Genomic DNA, 14,428 nt, shown 5'->3' on the forward strand with positions numbered 1-14,428 from the left:
CCCCCGGGCCCGGACCGGGCCCCTCAGGGTTTCCCCGGTTGTTCCAGTCCCCCCCCCCGCACCCCAATGCCCCCCCAGAGCCCGTGGCTGCTCCCCGCACCCCGACACCCGGCGCAACGGCACCGGGGGGCCCTGAGCCCATCGCTGCAGAGCAGCCATGACCCACAGTGGGCTCCTGTGTTGGGTGCGCCGGGGCTTCACTCCCCCCTTCGTGGCCCCCCTGATCCGATTAGTCCTGAATTCCTTCTGGGATTTAGGATCCCGATGGGGATCCGCAGCCCTGGGCTGCAAAAACGGGGCGAAAAAAGCGGAGTTTTGGTGCAGAGCGCTCAGCCCCGTGCTGCACATCTCGGGGGTACCCATAGGAATGGGGCCGATGTACCTCGCTCCGCCCCACAGCCAGAGGAGAGCGATGGAAGTGCCATCCACGACCCATTCATGCGTTCCCTCCCCGGGGTTTCACGCTCCAGTTCCGCTCCCGCTGCGGGAAATGGGGGAAGGGGGGGGGGGGGGGGGGGGGGGGGGGGGTCTGTAGACCTGGGGAGGGACGCAGGGAGAAGGGACAACCCTGGAATTTAAGCTGGCAGGAACTGGGGAGCACAGGTGGGGCTGTGTGGATGCGTGCATGGGGCTGTGCGCTGGATGGAAGCCATGGATTTCAGACGGGAAGGACTGCGGTCCGCGCGCGCGGGGCTGTTAGCAGGGTAAAAGCTGCGGGTTTACGTCGGGATGAACGGGGATGCGTGAATGGGGCTGCGTGCAGGATGCAAGCCGTGGATTCAATGCCGGGAGGTTTTGGGCTGGGGAGAAATGGAGAGCACGTGTGGGGCTGTTGGCAGGGCGCAAGCCATGGATTTGAGCGTGCACGGGGCTGTTTGCAGCCAGGGCTGGCTGCTATTTTTACGCACCACTTCCAAACACGCAGGGCTCTGTGGATTTCCCCACCGTGGAGTTCGAGTACGGGGACACCGACAGCCGTGGCGCAGAGCTGGCAGGTGGGGCTGTGGGGTGGCAGCATCCTGGTAATGAGAGAGAGGAGGGTTTAATTAACGGGGGGGTTAATGACATAGGAGCATAGGGAATGTATAGGAAACAGTGTAAAACCCCAAATCCTGGAGCTGTTTGCGAAATTACTGGGCAAAATGACTCTCCAAAAATTCCTATGTCACTGCAGATGCAATGGGGCAGTGGGGGAGGGGGAGAGGGGGGAAGTTCCCCTAGGAGTGGCTGTAGGTTTCCTGCATGGCTCTGGGTCTCAGTTTTTATGTCACACTGGAATATCCATGCTGTTCCCATTGCCTCATGGCAATGCGAAATGGGATCAAACAGGATGGGTTTAGGATGCCCAAGGGAGTTCTAAAACTTGAACTGTTTGATCCCATTTCGCAGAGCTCAGGAACATTGAGATATCAGCACTGTCCCCATTTGCCCCATGTGCACCCACCAGGAGAGCTGCTGTGAGGCTCTGGCTCCCATTTGGGTTATATCAGATTTTAATGCCACGCTGGGATATCTGCAGTGTTCCCATTGCCCCATGGCAACGTGAAACGGGACTGAATGGATGGATGTGGAAGCGTTAAATGGGAGCCCAGTGCCCAGTGGAGCTTCCAAAGAGAGCTCCAGGACAAGGCTGGGGTTCTGCTCCACATCTTGGGCACATGGGAGGAATTTGGTGGTGATAAGAGGGGTGAAAACCCTTCCGGTAACGGCTGACCCTGTTCCAGCAGAGCTGTACAGCTACACCGAGGAGTCCGAGCTCAGCACCAACCGGCGATGCTTCGAGGAGGAGTTTTGCCCCCAAGGTATGGGCTCTGTGTTCAGTGCCCCACGGCACAGGGCTGCCCCACGGCCCACGCATCGCTCTGTGCCCTCTGCAGCGCGGGGCCGGCAGTGGCCGGAGCTGGACACAGCGCAGCAGAGGGCCCAAATCCTGCGGCTGCTGGAGGGGCTGGAGGTGGTCAGCAGGGAGCGGCGGCTGCGGGCGGCGCGGGCCATCCTCTACCTGGCACAGGGTGAGCACCAGGCCCAGCTCTGTCCCAGAGGGTCCTGGGGGGTCGCAGGGCAGCATTCGCTGACCACATTCCTCCCTGGGCCTCCCCAGGAGTGTTTGGAGACTGTGAGAGCGAAGGCGATGTCCTGCACTGGTCACGGCACAACAGCTTCCTGCTGTACCAGCTGGGCACCTTCAGCGCCTTCCTGGAGCTGCTCAGCATGGAGATCGAGTGAGAGGGCGCCGCAGCTCCCACCTTCCTCACCCTCCTTTTCATCCTATTCTCCTCCACAGCCTCCTCTTCATCTCAGTCTTTTTTCCATCCTCATCTTCCTCTCTTCCTCATCCCTCATCTTATTTTTTCTCCCCATCTTTCACCTTCTTCATCTCATTCTCATCTTCCTCACCCTTATCCTTCCTCACCCTTCATCTTATTCCTCTTCATCACCCTTACCCTCTTCATAATATTATTTCTCATTCTCCTCACCCTCTTCTACCTTATTCTCCTCATCTTCTTTGCCCTTGTCTTCATTCTCCTCACACTCTTCTTATTCTCGTCCCCCTCTTCTTCATCTCCTTCCTTCTTTGATCCTCCTCCACTCTCCTCTTCTTCACCTTATTGTCCTCATTCTCCTCCTCCCTCTCATCTTATTCTCCTCACCTTCTTCGTCTTCCTCTCCTCCCTGTCCTCCTCACTCTCCTCATCTCATCCCTTCTCCTCGTTCTCCTCCCCGACCACCACGGCTGTATTTTGGGAGTGGGCTGAGGATGAGGAGCCGCCCCGCTGAGCTCTTCCCCTTCTCCACAGCAACAGCCAGGCGTGCAGCAGTGCGCTGCGAAAGCCAGCCATCTCACTGGCCGACAGCACCGAGCTCAGGTACCCGTGGTGGCACTGGGATCCACTGGGGACGATGGCTGGGGACCACGTGTCACGTCCCCACCGCGCTGTCCCATAAGGGTGCTGCTCAGCGTCATGTACCTGCTGGTGGAGAACATCCGTGTGGAACTGGAAACGGATCCCCCAGAGTGGAAATCCTGCCGGGAGACCTTCAGGACAGAGCTGAGTGAGCCACGGGGGTCACGGCATCCTTCAGTGGGGACAGCCCTGCGATGGGGACGGCCCCAAGCTCACTCCTGCTCCCTCCCTGCCAGGTTTCCCCATGCGCTCCGATGAGCCCTTCGCTCTCTTGCTCTTCACCATGGTGACCAAGTTCTGCAGCGGCCACGCTCCACACTTTCCTATGAAGAAGGTCTTGCTCCTGCTCTGGAAGGTGCTCCTGGTGGGTGCCCAATTTCCTTTTCCAGGCACTGGGAATGCAGGGGATGGTGGTGGATGCAACCCAGTGCTTAATCCAAGCATGGTGGGGCAACGTCATCGAGCTTTAGATGTCCTTGTAATCGCAGTTGGAGTGGGTGACCTCTCAAGGTCCTTTCCAACTCCAACCATTCCGTGATTTAGGATGGCACAAGGTGAACGATTTCTTTTGGGATAGGGTGTAGAAGAAGGCTGGAGAAATGCTGTGCTTTCTTCCTTCTCAACTCCCCACTTTGATAACCTCCACCTAGAAGCTCCGAATTGCTGCGCAGCCCTGGGGCTCATCCCCTCCCCACTCTGCCACCTCTCTCCTTGGTCCCTAGTTCACGCTGGGAGGATTTGAAGCCCTGCAGATGATGAAGGTGAGAAGGAGGGAGGAGCTTGGGCTGCCACCCCTGCCCGAGGACAGCATCCAGGTGATGCGCAGCATGCGTGCCGCCTCACCGCCCACCTGCTCCATTGAGCTGGCTGAGCAGCAGCAGAAGCGTGGGCACCGCAGTCGGCGGGTAAGGGCACCTCCTTGGGTATGGCCAACCCTTCTCCAACGGGTTTGATCCCATTTTCCTCCCCCTTTTCTAAGCATTTTTCAGCTCATAAAAGCTGAAAAATAAAAAGCTGCTGCAGATAAGCACTGTGAAGCACTCAAGATGGAGGAAGCGAGCAGACAGCCCTGACCCGATGGCAAAGGGCTGATAAGCACTGAGACCAAAGTGCTTGCAGCAAACTCGTCTTTTTTTAGCTCAGTTCCTGGTGTTGTGGTGGTGTGGTCAGAGGATGAAAATGCTTCTTTTGCTGGGGGGGGGGGATGTTGGATGGTAGCTCCAATAATTAAAACGGAAAAGGAGGTGACAGAGAGTTTGTTGTACAGAGAGGGGCTGTTTCTTGTCCAGCGCTCTGGTGGCAGCCATAAGGGAAATTCTCACCCAGGGCACATCTGGGAGTTCAGCCCTTTAGGATGGAGATGTCAGGAGCTGTTGGCTGGGAGGAAACTGGAATCCATGGCGTGACACTGATTTCTCCATCCTCTTCTGCTGCAGCCCCTGATGAAGCAAGACAGCCTGGATATCTACAACGAGAGAGATCCCTTCAAGAATGATGAAACAGGAGTTGATGAAGAGGAGGGTGATGAAGTGGATGGTGGGATCGAGGGGGAGCTGGACCTGATGGAGCGGGATGCTCTCCTCCCTACCATACCAGCCCAGCGTCCTCCTATTGAACGGGTGTCATTCCCCAAAGGGCTGCCCTGGGCCCCCAAAGTCAGGTAGATCGTGGGGTGTCATTGCCATCCTCCCCAGCCCTAGCCAAGTGTGGACAGGGCTGGCCAATGCATGGAAATGCCATGTGGGGAATCCCGGGTGCAATGGGAAGGGATAGGGAGTGTGGGCTGGGAGCTTTCCCAGCCAGCTGCAATGAGTCTAGGTAGGGCAGTGCCCTGGGTTAATTGCGGTTAATGAGCATGGCCCTTATGCACCGAGTGGGACTCGCGTGTGGCCAAATGAAATCTTCTTGAGGGGCCTTGTGTAGAGGGCGAGAAACAGGAGAAACACGGTGCAGCATGAAGGATTGGTGCTATCCCTTCCAAGGCCAGTTCTGCTACATATGATATGGGGGTGGAAAAGAGGGTGAAATCCTCAGTCCCATCCCTCAAATCCACGTGAGCTTTTTGCTGCTGATCTCATCCTGTGAAACACGGGAGCACACACAATGCCATTCCGCTCCACGTCAACATGCTCAGCACTGGTTTTGGTTCACGTTGTTCCCAACCAATGTGAGCGATGGTGGCTGTAGTCAACAGCTATGAATACCTCTAGAAATTGATCCTAGAAAGCTAAAAGTTTCTTGTCCTGCACCATGCTCTTTCTTAGCAGTTCAGATATATGTGCATTTTCCTCCTTGATTTCATTTCTCTGCTGCTCCATCAGGCAGAAGGACATTGAGCATTTCCTGGAGGCAAGCAGGAACAAATTCATCGGCTTCACTCTGGGACAGTGAGTGTCACGTGTGAGGGGCCACCAGAGCCTGTCCCCCAGCTCCCCTCGGTGCCATTTATCTGCCAGCAGGCGTCCACAGAGACTGGGCTGTGTGTGGAATGTGTGATGTTCGTATGTGATAGAAGTGCCCCACATCTCCTCTCCAGTCTTGCAGTCATAGAATTATTAAGGTTGGAAAAGACCGCTAAGATCATCAGGTCCAACCATCAACCCATCACCACCATGTCCCCAGGTGCCACATTGCATGGTTCCTTTTGGAGAAGAAATTGTTCCTAGTAACCTGAACGACCCCTGTTGCAAGTTAAGGGCATACCTCCCATGTTATCTCATCCTAGCCTTGTATTTACCTTCTGCCTTCCCCTCCAGGGACACTGAGACCCTGATAGGGCTGCCACGGCCCATTCATGAGAGCGTGAAGACACTGAAGCAGGTGAGACAATGGCTCTAAGAAGGGATCAGAACAATGGGGATCTCACAGAAATGAGGGAATCTTTGGCCAAGATCACCATGGCCATAGAGAGACTGCAGGGCATCGAGTTTCATATGCAGCAGCTTTGGTGATGCATCATTCACAAAAGGTTCGGAGTTGCTTACGTGCATGCTCTCAGCCCACAGTAAAGGTCTGATGGAGATTCAGTCCTCAGCAAATGCTGTCGTTGCTTGGTGTTGCATCCTGTAGTTGTATCATTGCTCTGCCTCTGTGTATTTTGCCAGCACAAGTACGTTTCCATCTCAGATGTCCAGATCAAGAATGAAGAGGAGCTGGAGAAGTGCCCCATGTCTCTGGTAAGATGTGCTCCCCATCACTATGTGGGCACAGGGAAGAGATGCCACAGAAACCTGTACCTTCTGGTCACACCTCCAATGCTCTCAAACACCACATCGTGACCCAATCGTTAATTCCAATCCCCTAGTTGATAATTGAGGAGATAATAGGGAGATAATTGACATATCTCAAGTGTGCAGACCAGAAATACTTTTTTTCCCCCTTGTTTTTAATGTTTCCCTGTGCTAGGGTGAAGAGGAAGTCCAAGAAACCCCTTGTGAGGTCTTGTATCGAGCCATGCTATACAATCTCCCCCAGTATATGGTAAGCCTGTGTTTCTTAGAAATAAAATAGAGTCTGTGGGTGTTTGGGATCTGAACGCTGGGATTTTGGTGGGAATCCAGAGTAGAGCTGGGTAGAAAGTCATCTCCGAGAGGAGAGTTCCATAGGATCAAGGGGAGCAGATAAGCAGGAGCATGGTCCAGTCTTTGGAGATAGGACAGCAGGCCTCCCTTCCGGCTTTCCTATGGCCTCAAGAGATTCCCACACAACACAATTAAAAAAATTCAAAATTCAGCTCTGTTAAGATGCTTTTTGGGCACCTACAGTCTATCTGTAGGGAGAGACAAACATTTAAACACATTAAGATGCAGTACTTTTATCCGTACCACTAGAGCTCGGTGCATCAACTCAGTACAAAAGGTGAGCTGCCCTGCTGCCTGCAGTTGGGTACAAAAGGAGAGCTGCGCGTTGGCATAGCTGGCCCATCACCATGAGTGAACCTTGGGCTGGTGGAACCTTCTAGAGCTGGCTTGAAGTTGTCCAGTCTCAAGGAAAAGGAAGGGATTCCATTCCCCCTTTGCCTCCACACCTACCTCCTCTGCAGATCGCTCTGCTGAAGATCCTCCTTGCTGCAGCACCCACCTCCAAGGCCAAGACTGACTCCATCAACATCCTAGCAGATGTCTTGCCTGAGGAGATGCCGTAAGTCCTCAAGGAGATACCTCCAGCTGTTTCAGCCTTGGACCAAGTAGGAAAGTTGGGGGTTGCAAAGAGGTTCAGGGGGCCCCAGAGGTGGGCACGGAGCTCCAGATGTGGGAATGGCCGCATGGTCCAAGGATTGGGTCAGTGATGGTCCCATCAGGTTGATGGTTAGCCTTCATCTTCCTCCACCGCGCCAGCATCACCGTCCTGCAGAGCATGAAGCTGGGGATTGATGTGAACAGGCACAAGGAGATTATCGTGAAGAGCATCTCGGCACTGCTGCTGTTGCTCCTCAAGCACTTCAAGCTGAACCATATTTACCAGGTGAGCACCGAGGAGGCACGGTTGGTGCTCATGGGGTTGGTGCATCCTTACAGGAGCTCTCCAGGAAACGTTTCCAAGAGGAGCTGTGGATTGTAGGGATGAACCCTTGCCCTGGGACATGATTTTCAGAGTGTTACTCATGCAGAAATAACCTGCCTGCAATACATCTTTGGCTGTGTGTTGACAGGGTGGTTTCCACTCATGTGGAAAGAGCTCTTGGATTTGTGGAAGAACACATGCTGTGGTTAATCAGGTTAGAATTCCGGAGATCTCGGGAGAAAGAGCCTCTCCTGGCAGCAGGGGTGGGGAGGAGTTAGGCAGGATCCCTCCTGCTCTGCCCAACCTCCAAGACAAGCAGTTGAACTCTCAGAGCTCTGGTTTCAGTAGAACCAGCTCAGGGTCCTAGATGCAGTTTGATTTGTGTTAAAATTTTTCTTTTTCTTTTTTTCCTTTTTTCTTTCTTTCCTCTTTTTTTCCTTTTTTAATTTTCTTTTTTAAAGAGTTTTCTCTGTGATACAAACCCATGCATGCTATGAAACATATAGAAGGATTAACAGAAATCCATGTATTGGATTGGATTGGATAGAATAAAAAAAATAATACATTCTTTTCCAATCTTACCTTTGTTCCACGTTCCCCTGTATCCCAGTTTGCATTCAGTCCCTTTTTTCACACCAAAGCAGCTCCTTGCATTTCTTCTCCCACGTGGCAGCACTCCTGCAGACCACTGTTAGGTCTGGAGAAGGCGTGTTGTTGGGTTTCTTTAATTTTTTTCCCCTTAGTTCTGAATTTGGGTTAGCTGTCCAAGCTTCTCAGGCCGCTGGCTGCTCTTTGTGATGCTGATCTGTGCAAACTGGTCTAGGGAGTCTGCTTTAGCAGAGGGGTTGAAATAGATGATCTCCTGAGGGCCCTTCCAGCCCCTACATTCTGTGATCTGTAGAAGCCAGAAGGGAAGTTACCCCATATCTTTTGTAGTAGTTAATCTCCTCCTTTTCCTTCCATATAGAACATTTTCCAACAGCTTTTACCTTGAAAGGCAACCTGCAGTCGCTGAGTGCACCTCTTCCAAAGTCTTGCCATGAAATTCTGCATGGCAATGCACTTTCCCAGCTGCTGGGAGTCATTGTATGCAATGCAAGCCTTACACACAGCAGACTTGTGCACAAGATGGTCTGCCAGGTTCAGAGCAAACCATCCCAACTGGAAATGGCAATTCCCAGCACGTGCTTCCAGTTGTTCCCGTTGACGCTGACCCGTTTCACTTCTCTCCCCCAGTTTGAGTACGTGTCCCAACATTTGGTGTTTGCCAACTGCATCCCGCTGATCCTGAAGTTCTTCAACCAAAACATCATGTCCTATATCACAGCCAAGAACAGGTACAGCCACACGTGCGATGGCCAGGGAAGCTGCAGTGGGAAATACGGCACGATGCTCGTACAGTGCGTGGCCCTGAACCCTCTCCATGCCAGATGCTTTCCCCAAAAAACCCCATTTATATATATAAATAAAATGTACGTGTAGAGAACATTTTATTATTACACACATATGTTATATATTAGATATGTGTACGTTTGAGGGTTTTTTGGTAAGCTAATCTTACAAAGGCAGTAGACCCAGAAGGCTTGGAAATCTTTTTGGGCAAGCCTCGATGCCCTTGCCACGCATTATCTTGCTGATAACATTCTTGCTGTCAGATATTTCCATTTTAATCTAAAATTTGCTTTTTGTATGAGTGGGTTTTTTTGTTTGTTTGTTTGTTTTGTTTGTTTGTTTGTTTGTTTGTATGCACACAAATAACTGATCTGCCATGTCATAATGGATCCACCTCCTCCGAGTCCCCACTAATGCATGCCTGGGAGCAGGGAGGGCTCCGCTCGTTAGGCCCACGTGCCGACTGTCCTTAATGAGTCTGTTCTTTCTCATCTTCCACAGCATCTCTGTCCTGGATTACCCACACTGTACAGTCCACGAGTTGCCTGAGCTCACTGCAGAAAGCCTGGTAAGCAAAGCAGAGCACTTGTGACAGTATTGCTCTATGCAGGCGGGCAAGGAAGGGTTTTTCTTTTATTCCTTGTGTTCTTTGCATCCAGCCAGCCCCTAAAATAGACCTTTTCCTGGATAAAGACTTGAAAATTTCTCTCCTTGCTGCTGCTAAAATCTCGAGCCTCTGTTGTTTTCCTTGGCTGTGAACACGTTGCAATCATAGAAATAAAGGGAAAGGCTTCCTATGGTTTTGATGAGCCAAAGTTGGCCCGATGGGGACATCTAGTGACACGTTGTGAGCTCTGGTGGCACACAGTGTATTTTTTCCTTTTATTCTTGTTTCCTTTTTTCCTCTCCCCTGTTTCCTCTTTTTCCTTTTTTTTCCCCCTTTTTTTTTTTTTTCCCCTTTTTTTTTCCTTTCTCCCTTTTCCTTTCTCCTTTTTTTTTCTTCTCCTCCCTTTGTCCTTCTTTTTTTTACCCGTCTTTTTATTTTTACTACTATTTTTTTTCTCCTTTTCTTCCTTTCCTTCTTCACTTCCTTGTTTTATTTATTGCCTCCAGGTCCAGCAATGACGCCAGGTCTATTTCTATAAAAATCCAGTGCCCATTTATAGAAATCAAACACACCTTGGTTCTTCAGTGACGTCTGTGCATGTAGTTTCTGTTCCTTAGCCAATATTTTATGCTGTTTTTCGTTTGTCTTTACTCCGATGCACTGATTTAACATCACAGCCCTAACACATTTCCTAGCAGATGTGACAGATGATGATGCTTTCAGGGGGATGCACACAGGAGGATGTGCTTGGTTTGCTTCTGTGGAAAACTAGGACATGCTCACCAGTGCTGTTTCCAGAGTAGGGATTGTGGGAACTGCTGCTCCTACACAGGAATGGACAAATAACTCAGCTGCAGTATCCAGAGGTGGTCGTGTTGGGAGAAGCCTCCTGCACAGCCATGGCCTCTGATGGCAGAAAAGGGCATTTGCTCAGAGTGGCTTTCACCAGATCCCAGAATTTAAGTGCCTCCTATCAGCAGATTCCTTCTTTTTTGGCCTCCAAAGTATGATACGCGTGCCGCTGCTTTCGCCATTGCTTACTGGGATGGTATGGTTGGTGCTTGCCTTTAAGAACAAAGACATCATGCTGACAGCATTTTCTTGGGTAAATCTTGTTTTCCGACACTTCCATCAGTGTCTAATCACACTCTCCACCTGAGGATGCCCAGAAGGTGGAACGCTCAACAGGCTGTGATTTTTTCCAGTGGTCATTAAGGCTGTAGCTTGCTGTAAGTGGCCTATAAAATAAGTAGCACTTGTTTCTGCTCTTACCCAAATAGGTTATTTGTGGGACTTGAGCCAGTGCTCAGCGCTGTGCAAGCAGAAACCAAGTGGCTGTGCTGATGGAATTAGTGCTCAGATGTACCACGGGCACCACTTCCACACACTGGTGCTGGGGGTGCTGACATGCAGCTCGTATTTAAAGTAATGCATGGGCTACACTTAAGGTGGAGAGGATCTTTGCTATAGAAAAATCTTGTTCTCCCAACAGAAATGTTGCTGGTTTCCATCCTTCATTATTTTGTCATTTCTTCTTATTTATCTGTACTGTCTTCTAAGCATGTAGTAATTTACAAATTGATTTATATAATTGGCAACAAAATGTTTGCTAAGCAGTGATGACTGGGCTGTAATTTGCTTGGCAGACAATCAGTACAAATCTCCTAAAACACACGTTTCCCATGGCAAAGCAATGTGATTTCTCTTGGATAACACTCTAAACCGAAGCACAAATTAAAGCACTGAGGATTCTTTCCAGAAGGGTTTCCCTGTCTCCACGTGCCATCGGCAGTGTGATGGTGAACCCTCAGGCTTCTGCTTTCCCCTCTTTGCTTGCAGGAAGCTGGAGACAACAACCAGTTCTGCTGGAGAAACCTATTCTCCTGCATTAACCTGCTGAGGATCCTCAACAAGCTGACCAAGTGGAAGCACTCGAGGACAATGGTAAGGAGGATCACTGTAGTAAAGTTGCCAAGGAGGCAATTTGTCCCTTCATCCAAGCCACTGATGAATGAGTGAAGCCAATGTGGACAACAGGGGACCCAGTGTTGACATCTAAGGACAAAGACCAGTTCTTTGTCTTCCACATGCTTTCACAAAGTGGTGCCGCCCGGAGCTGTGCAGGCAGCAGCATTTCCACTGTTTTGTTGAGCTCCCTGCGCTGATTTCCAATGCCTTTTCTTGGCAGATGCTGGTAGTCTTCAAGTCGGCCCCGATACTGAAGCGAGCTCTGAAGGTGAAGCAGGCCATAATGCAGCTGTACGTTCTCAAACTTTTGAAGATCCAGACCAAATACCTGGGGCGCCAGTGGAGAAAGAGCAACATGAAGACCATGTCGGCCATCTACCAGAAGGTGCGGCACCGCATGAACGACGACTGGGCGTATGGCAACGGTGAGTTGTGCTGGGAGGAGTCCTGGTCACGAGCAAGTTTAGCCCTAGGGCCTGCTGGAACGCTATAAACTCGCTTGGGCCAGCACCTGGGTTTTCTTTTTCTGAAGCCTTAATGCACCATCAGGAGGGAACTAATTGCATGAGGAATAATCGGATCGGGATGGGATGCAGTCAGCTCGGGTCTCCATGATGAGTTTCTACCAAACTCAGGCCTCCATTTCCATTTTTCCAAATTGACTGCTTTCACCACTGAGGCACCAAACTGTTCTGCACCAAACTTGCATGCCTGGGATGGCCACAGAGGGGAAATCCAAGCAGTTGGCCCCATCCTTCACACCGGAGAGACGATGTTGGTTACAGCCCAAGGTTGTGAATCCGTAAGCTGAAGCACAGGCTGGACATGCTGGTCTGTTTAAACAACAATTCTGTGCTCTAAATCTGTATTTTTAGAAGGCTTTTCCATCCTTCGAGCGCTGCTGAGACCTTGGCATGAATTTTTAAAATCTTTATGGAGCAAATGATTCGTTCATGTAGAGCTAGAGCTCCTAAAGGCCAAGTATGAAACACCGCTTTTTTGTGTTTACACAATATTATCATATTTAAAGTACTGTGGTTATTACAGTCAATTGTTAGTTTTCCAACACTGTTAAATTTGCCCAAATTTTCAATTTTTTGTTTTTTTTTCAATAGGCTACAATGAACTTTGTGATGTTTTAGCAGCGTGCTTTAAATCTTGGTCTCTCCTTTAGAAGTCTGTGGAGATTCTGAGTAGAAGTGATGAGGCCTTTCCAAACAAAGTAGCTTTGTAATTGCACAGAGTCCTCAAAGCAGACAACAGAAATAACTGCATTTCTACAGGCAGCTTTCTAACTCTGCTTAATTTACAAGCGATTTTAATGTGTTTCAGTTAATTACTTCAAATTAAAATGCTTGCATAATGGGAGCTCGCTATGAATAATTATCACAGAATTAAGAACAACAAACTGGTGAATAACACAAGTGTGTGATGCTGTAAAGCCTTCATCCTTCCTTTTGTTCAAACCTTTTTTTCCACCATGCTACGGTCTTGCTCGATCTTAAATCTAGATATTGATGCGAGGCCGTGGGACTTCCAAGCTGAAGAATGCACACTGAGAGCCAGCATCGAAGCGTTCAACAGCCGGAGATACGACAAACCTCAGGATTCAGAGTTTGCACCAGTGGACAACTGCCTGCAGAGCGTGCTGGGGCAGCGGCTGGAGCTCCCCGAGGACTTCCACTACTCCTACGAGCTGTGGCTGGAGCGGGAGGTGTTTTCCCAGCCCATCCGCTGGGAAGAGCTGCTGCGCTACCAGTGAGAGCCACCACGTCAGCCGTCCCGTCCCAGCAGGGACTCCAGGTGCTACACAGCGAGGAAAAGAAGATCATTTTAAGTAAAGCTGGAAGAAAATCACCTTCTTAGAGCATCCAGGCCTCTCTGTAACCATCCAGACACCTCAACTCTCGTTTTCTTGGAGGTTTTCCCTTTGTTGTGACCTCTTGGAGGCCATGAGGTACCAACAGAGCTGTATGGAGGCTGAGGACCAGGTTCTGGCATCTCATTCAGGAGTGGCCTCACCTGGTTTTCACTGCAGATTTACAACTGTGTATGAGAGATCTGAGCCTGTGCTGTCCCTTAGCTCGTTAAGTCTGTTGTAAGGGTATCTGAGCCTTGATAAGTCTTCATCTCACCCAGATGCCTCAAGCTGAGCTGATGTGTTTTCATTTGTTCATTTATGATGATGTGCTTGAAGCACCACACTGCTATGATGAAGTAAAAAACACAAAATAGGTGGCACCATCTGTGACAGTCCCAAGTAGAGTTGGATGACTTGGCCAAAGGGGATGACATTACCACTTGTCCCCAGGGCAGCATCACTGCTGGGATTGTTCAGCAGATTTACACGGTTTTTGCATTGGTCACTAGGGATAGTAATGCATTTACCTTTACCATTGCTCCACTTCCTTCACCCCTCTGCTCATTGCTAGGAGAATAAAATGAACAAAGAGCTTGCAGGGCAAAGAGCTTGCAGGGCAAAGAGCTGCAGAGGAGGTTCACTGCCATGTTTCTCTCTACCTGCTGTAAGTCCAGAATTATTGGCCCAGAAGTTACTGACTCATGCTATAGGATGTCTACACATGACACAAAAAGGCTTTTTTTCTCATCAAGCAAGATGCTCCATTAAAAGTCCATACAGGGAAATAAAATGCAGCAGGCTGATTGTTTCTGAAAGATAATTACTGCAATGTTAGGTTTCCAGAGAGCTTTCTTCATTGCTCTTTACCCTTTGCAGCCCTACAGGAGACAGTCTTCTGGAAAATAACCTGATTTTTGCACGGGTTTTTGGTTCTCTGGGAGGATGCTTGTGCCAAGTCTTAAAGCGGGAAGGAAGAGTGCTTTAGGTACCACTTTGCTGCCATCATATGACAGAAACAGCAGATGGTGCAGTCCAGAACGTTCAGACTCACACAACGAGCTGTGAGTATGGTGACAGGGTATGAAAGATTATAAGAGATGAAAGATTATATCTTTTTCTACAGAACGTTGTCAGCCATGCACAGGGAATCCTGGTCTAATTTTTCCTCCCTTATGAAATCAGTTTGTCAAA

The 14,428-nt window shown here is 50.0% G+C and overlaps 1 protein-coding gene across 1 annotated transcript; it reads left to right on the forward strand.

Annotated features, from left to right (window-relative positions):
- Positions 1-470: 470 nt before the first annotated feature.
- Positions 471-13,805, forward strand: LOC122171788 (striatin-interacting protein 2-like; the record flags this gene model as incomplete). The annotated part of the gene is made up of 21 exons (XM_042839562.1): positions 471-567; positions 906-995; positions 1,728-1,802; positions 1,878-2,012; positions 2,102-2,222; positions 2,799-2,867; positions 2,948-3,054; positions 3,143-3,270; positions 3,629-3,811; positions 4,343-4,566; positions 5,228-5,293; positions 5,663-5,726; positions 6,011-6,082; positions 6,312-6,386; positions 6,949-7,046; positions 7,244-7,370; positions 8,646-8,746; positions 9,303-9,369; positions 11,248-11,352; positions 11,597-11,801; positions 12,888-13,805. Coding segments are annotated over 21 exons (2,460 nt in total), but the record flags the coding sequence as incomplete, so codon positions are not given.
- Positions 13,806-14,428: the final 623 nt, after the last annotated feature.

Source organism: Centrocercus urophasianus, unplaced genomic scaffold, assembly GCF_019232065.1.
Source record: "Centrocercus urophasianus isolate 14NV4802_14NV808 unplaced genomic scaffold, USGS_Curo_1.0 seq_966, whole genome shotgun sequence".
Lineage (NCBI taxonomy): Eukaryota > Metazoa > Chordata > Aves > Galliformes > Phasianidae > Centrocercus > Centrocercus urophasianus.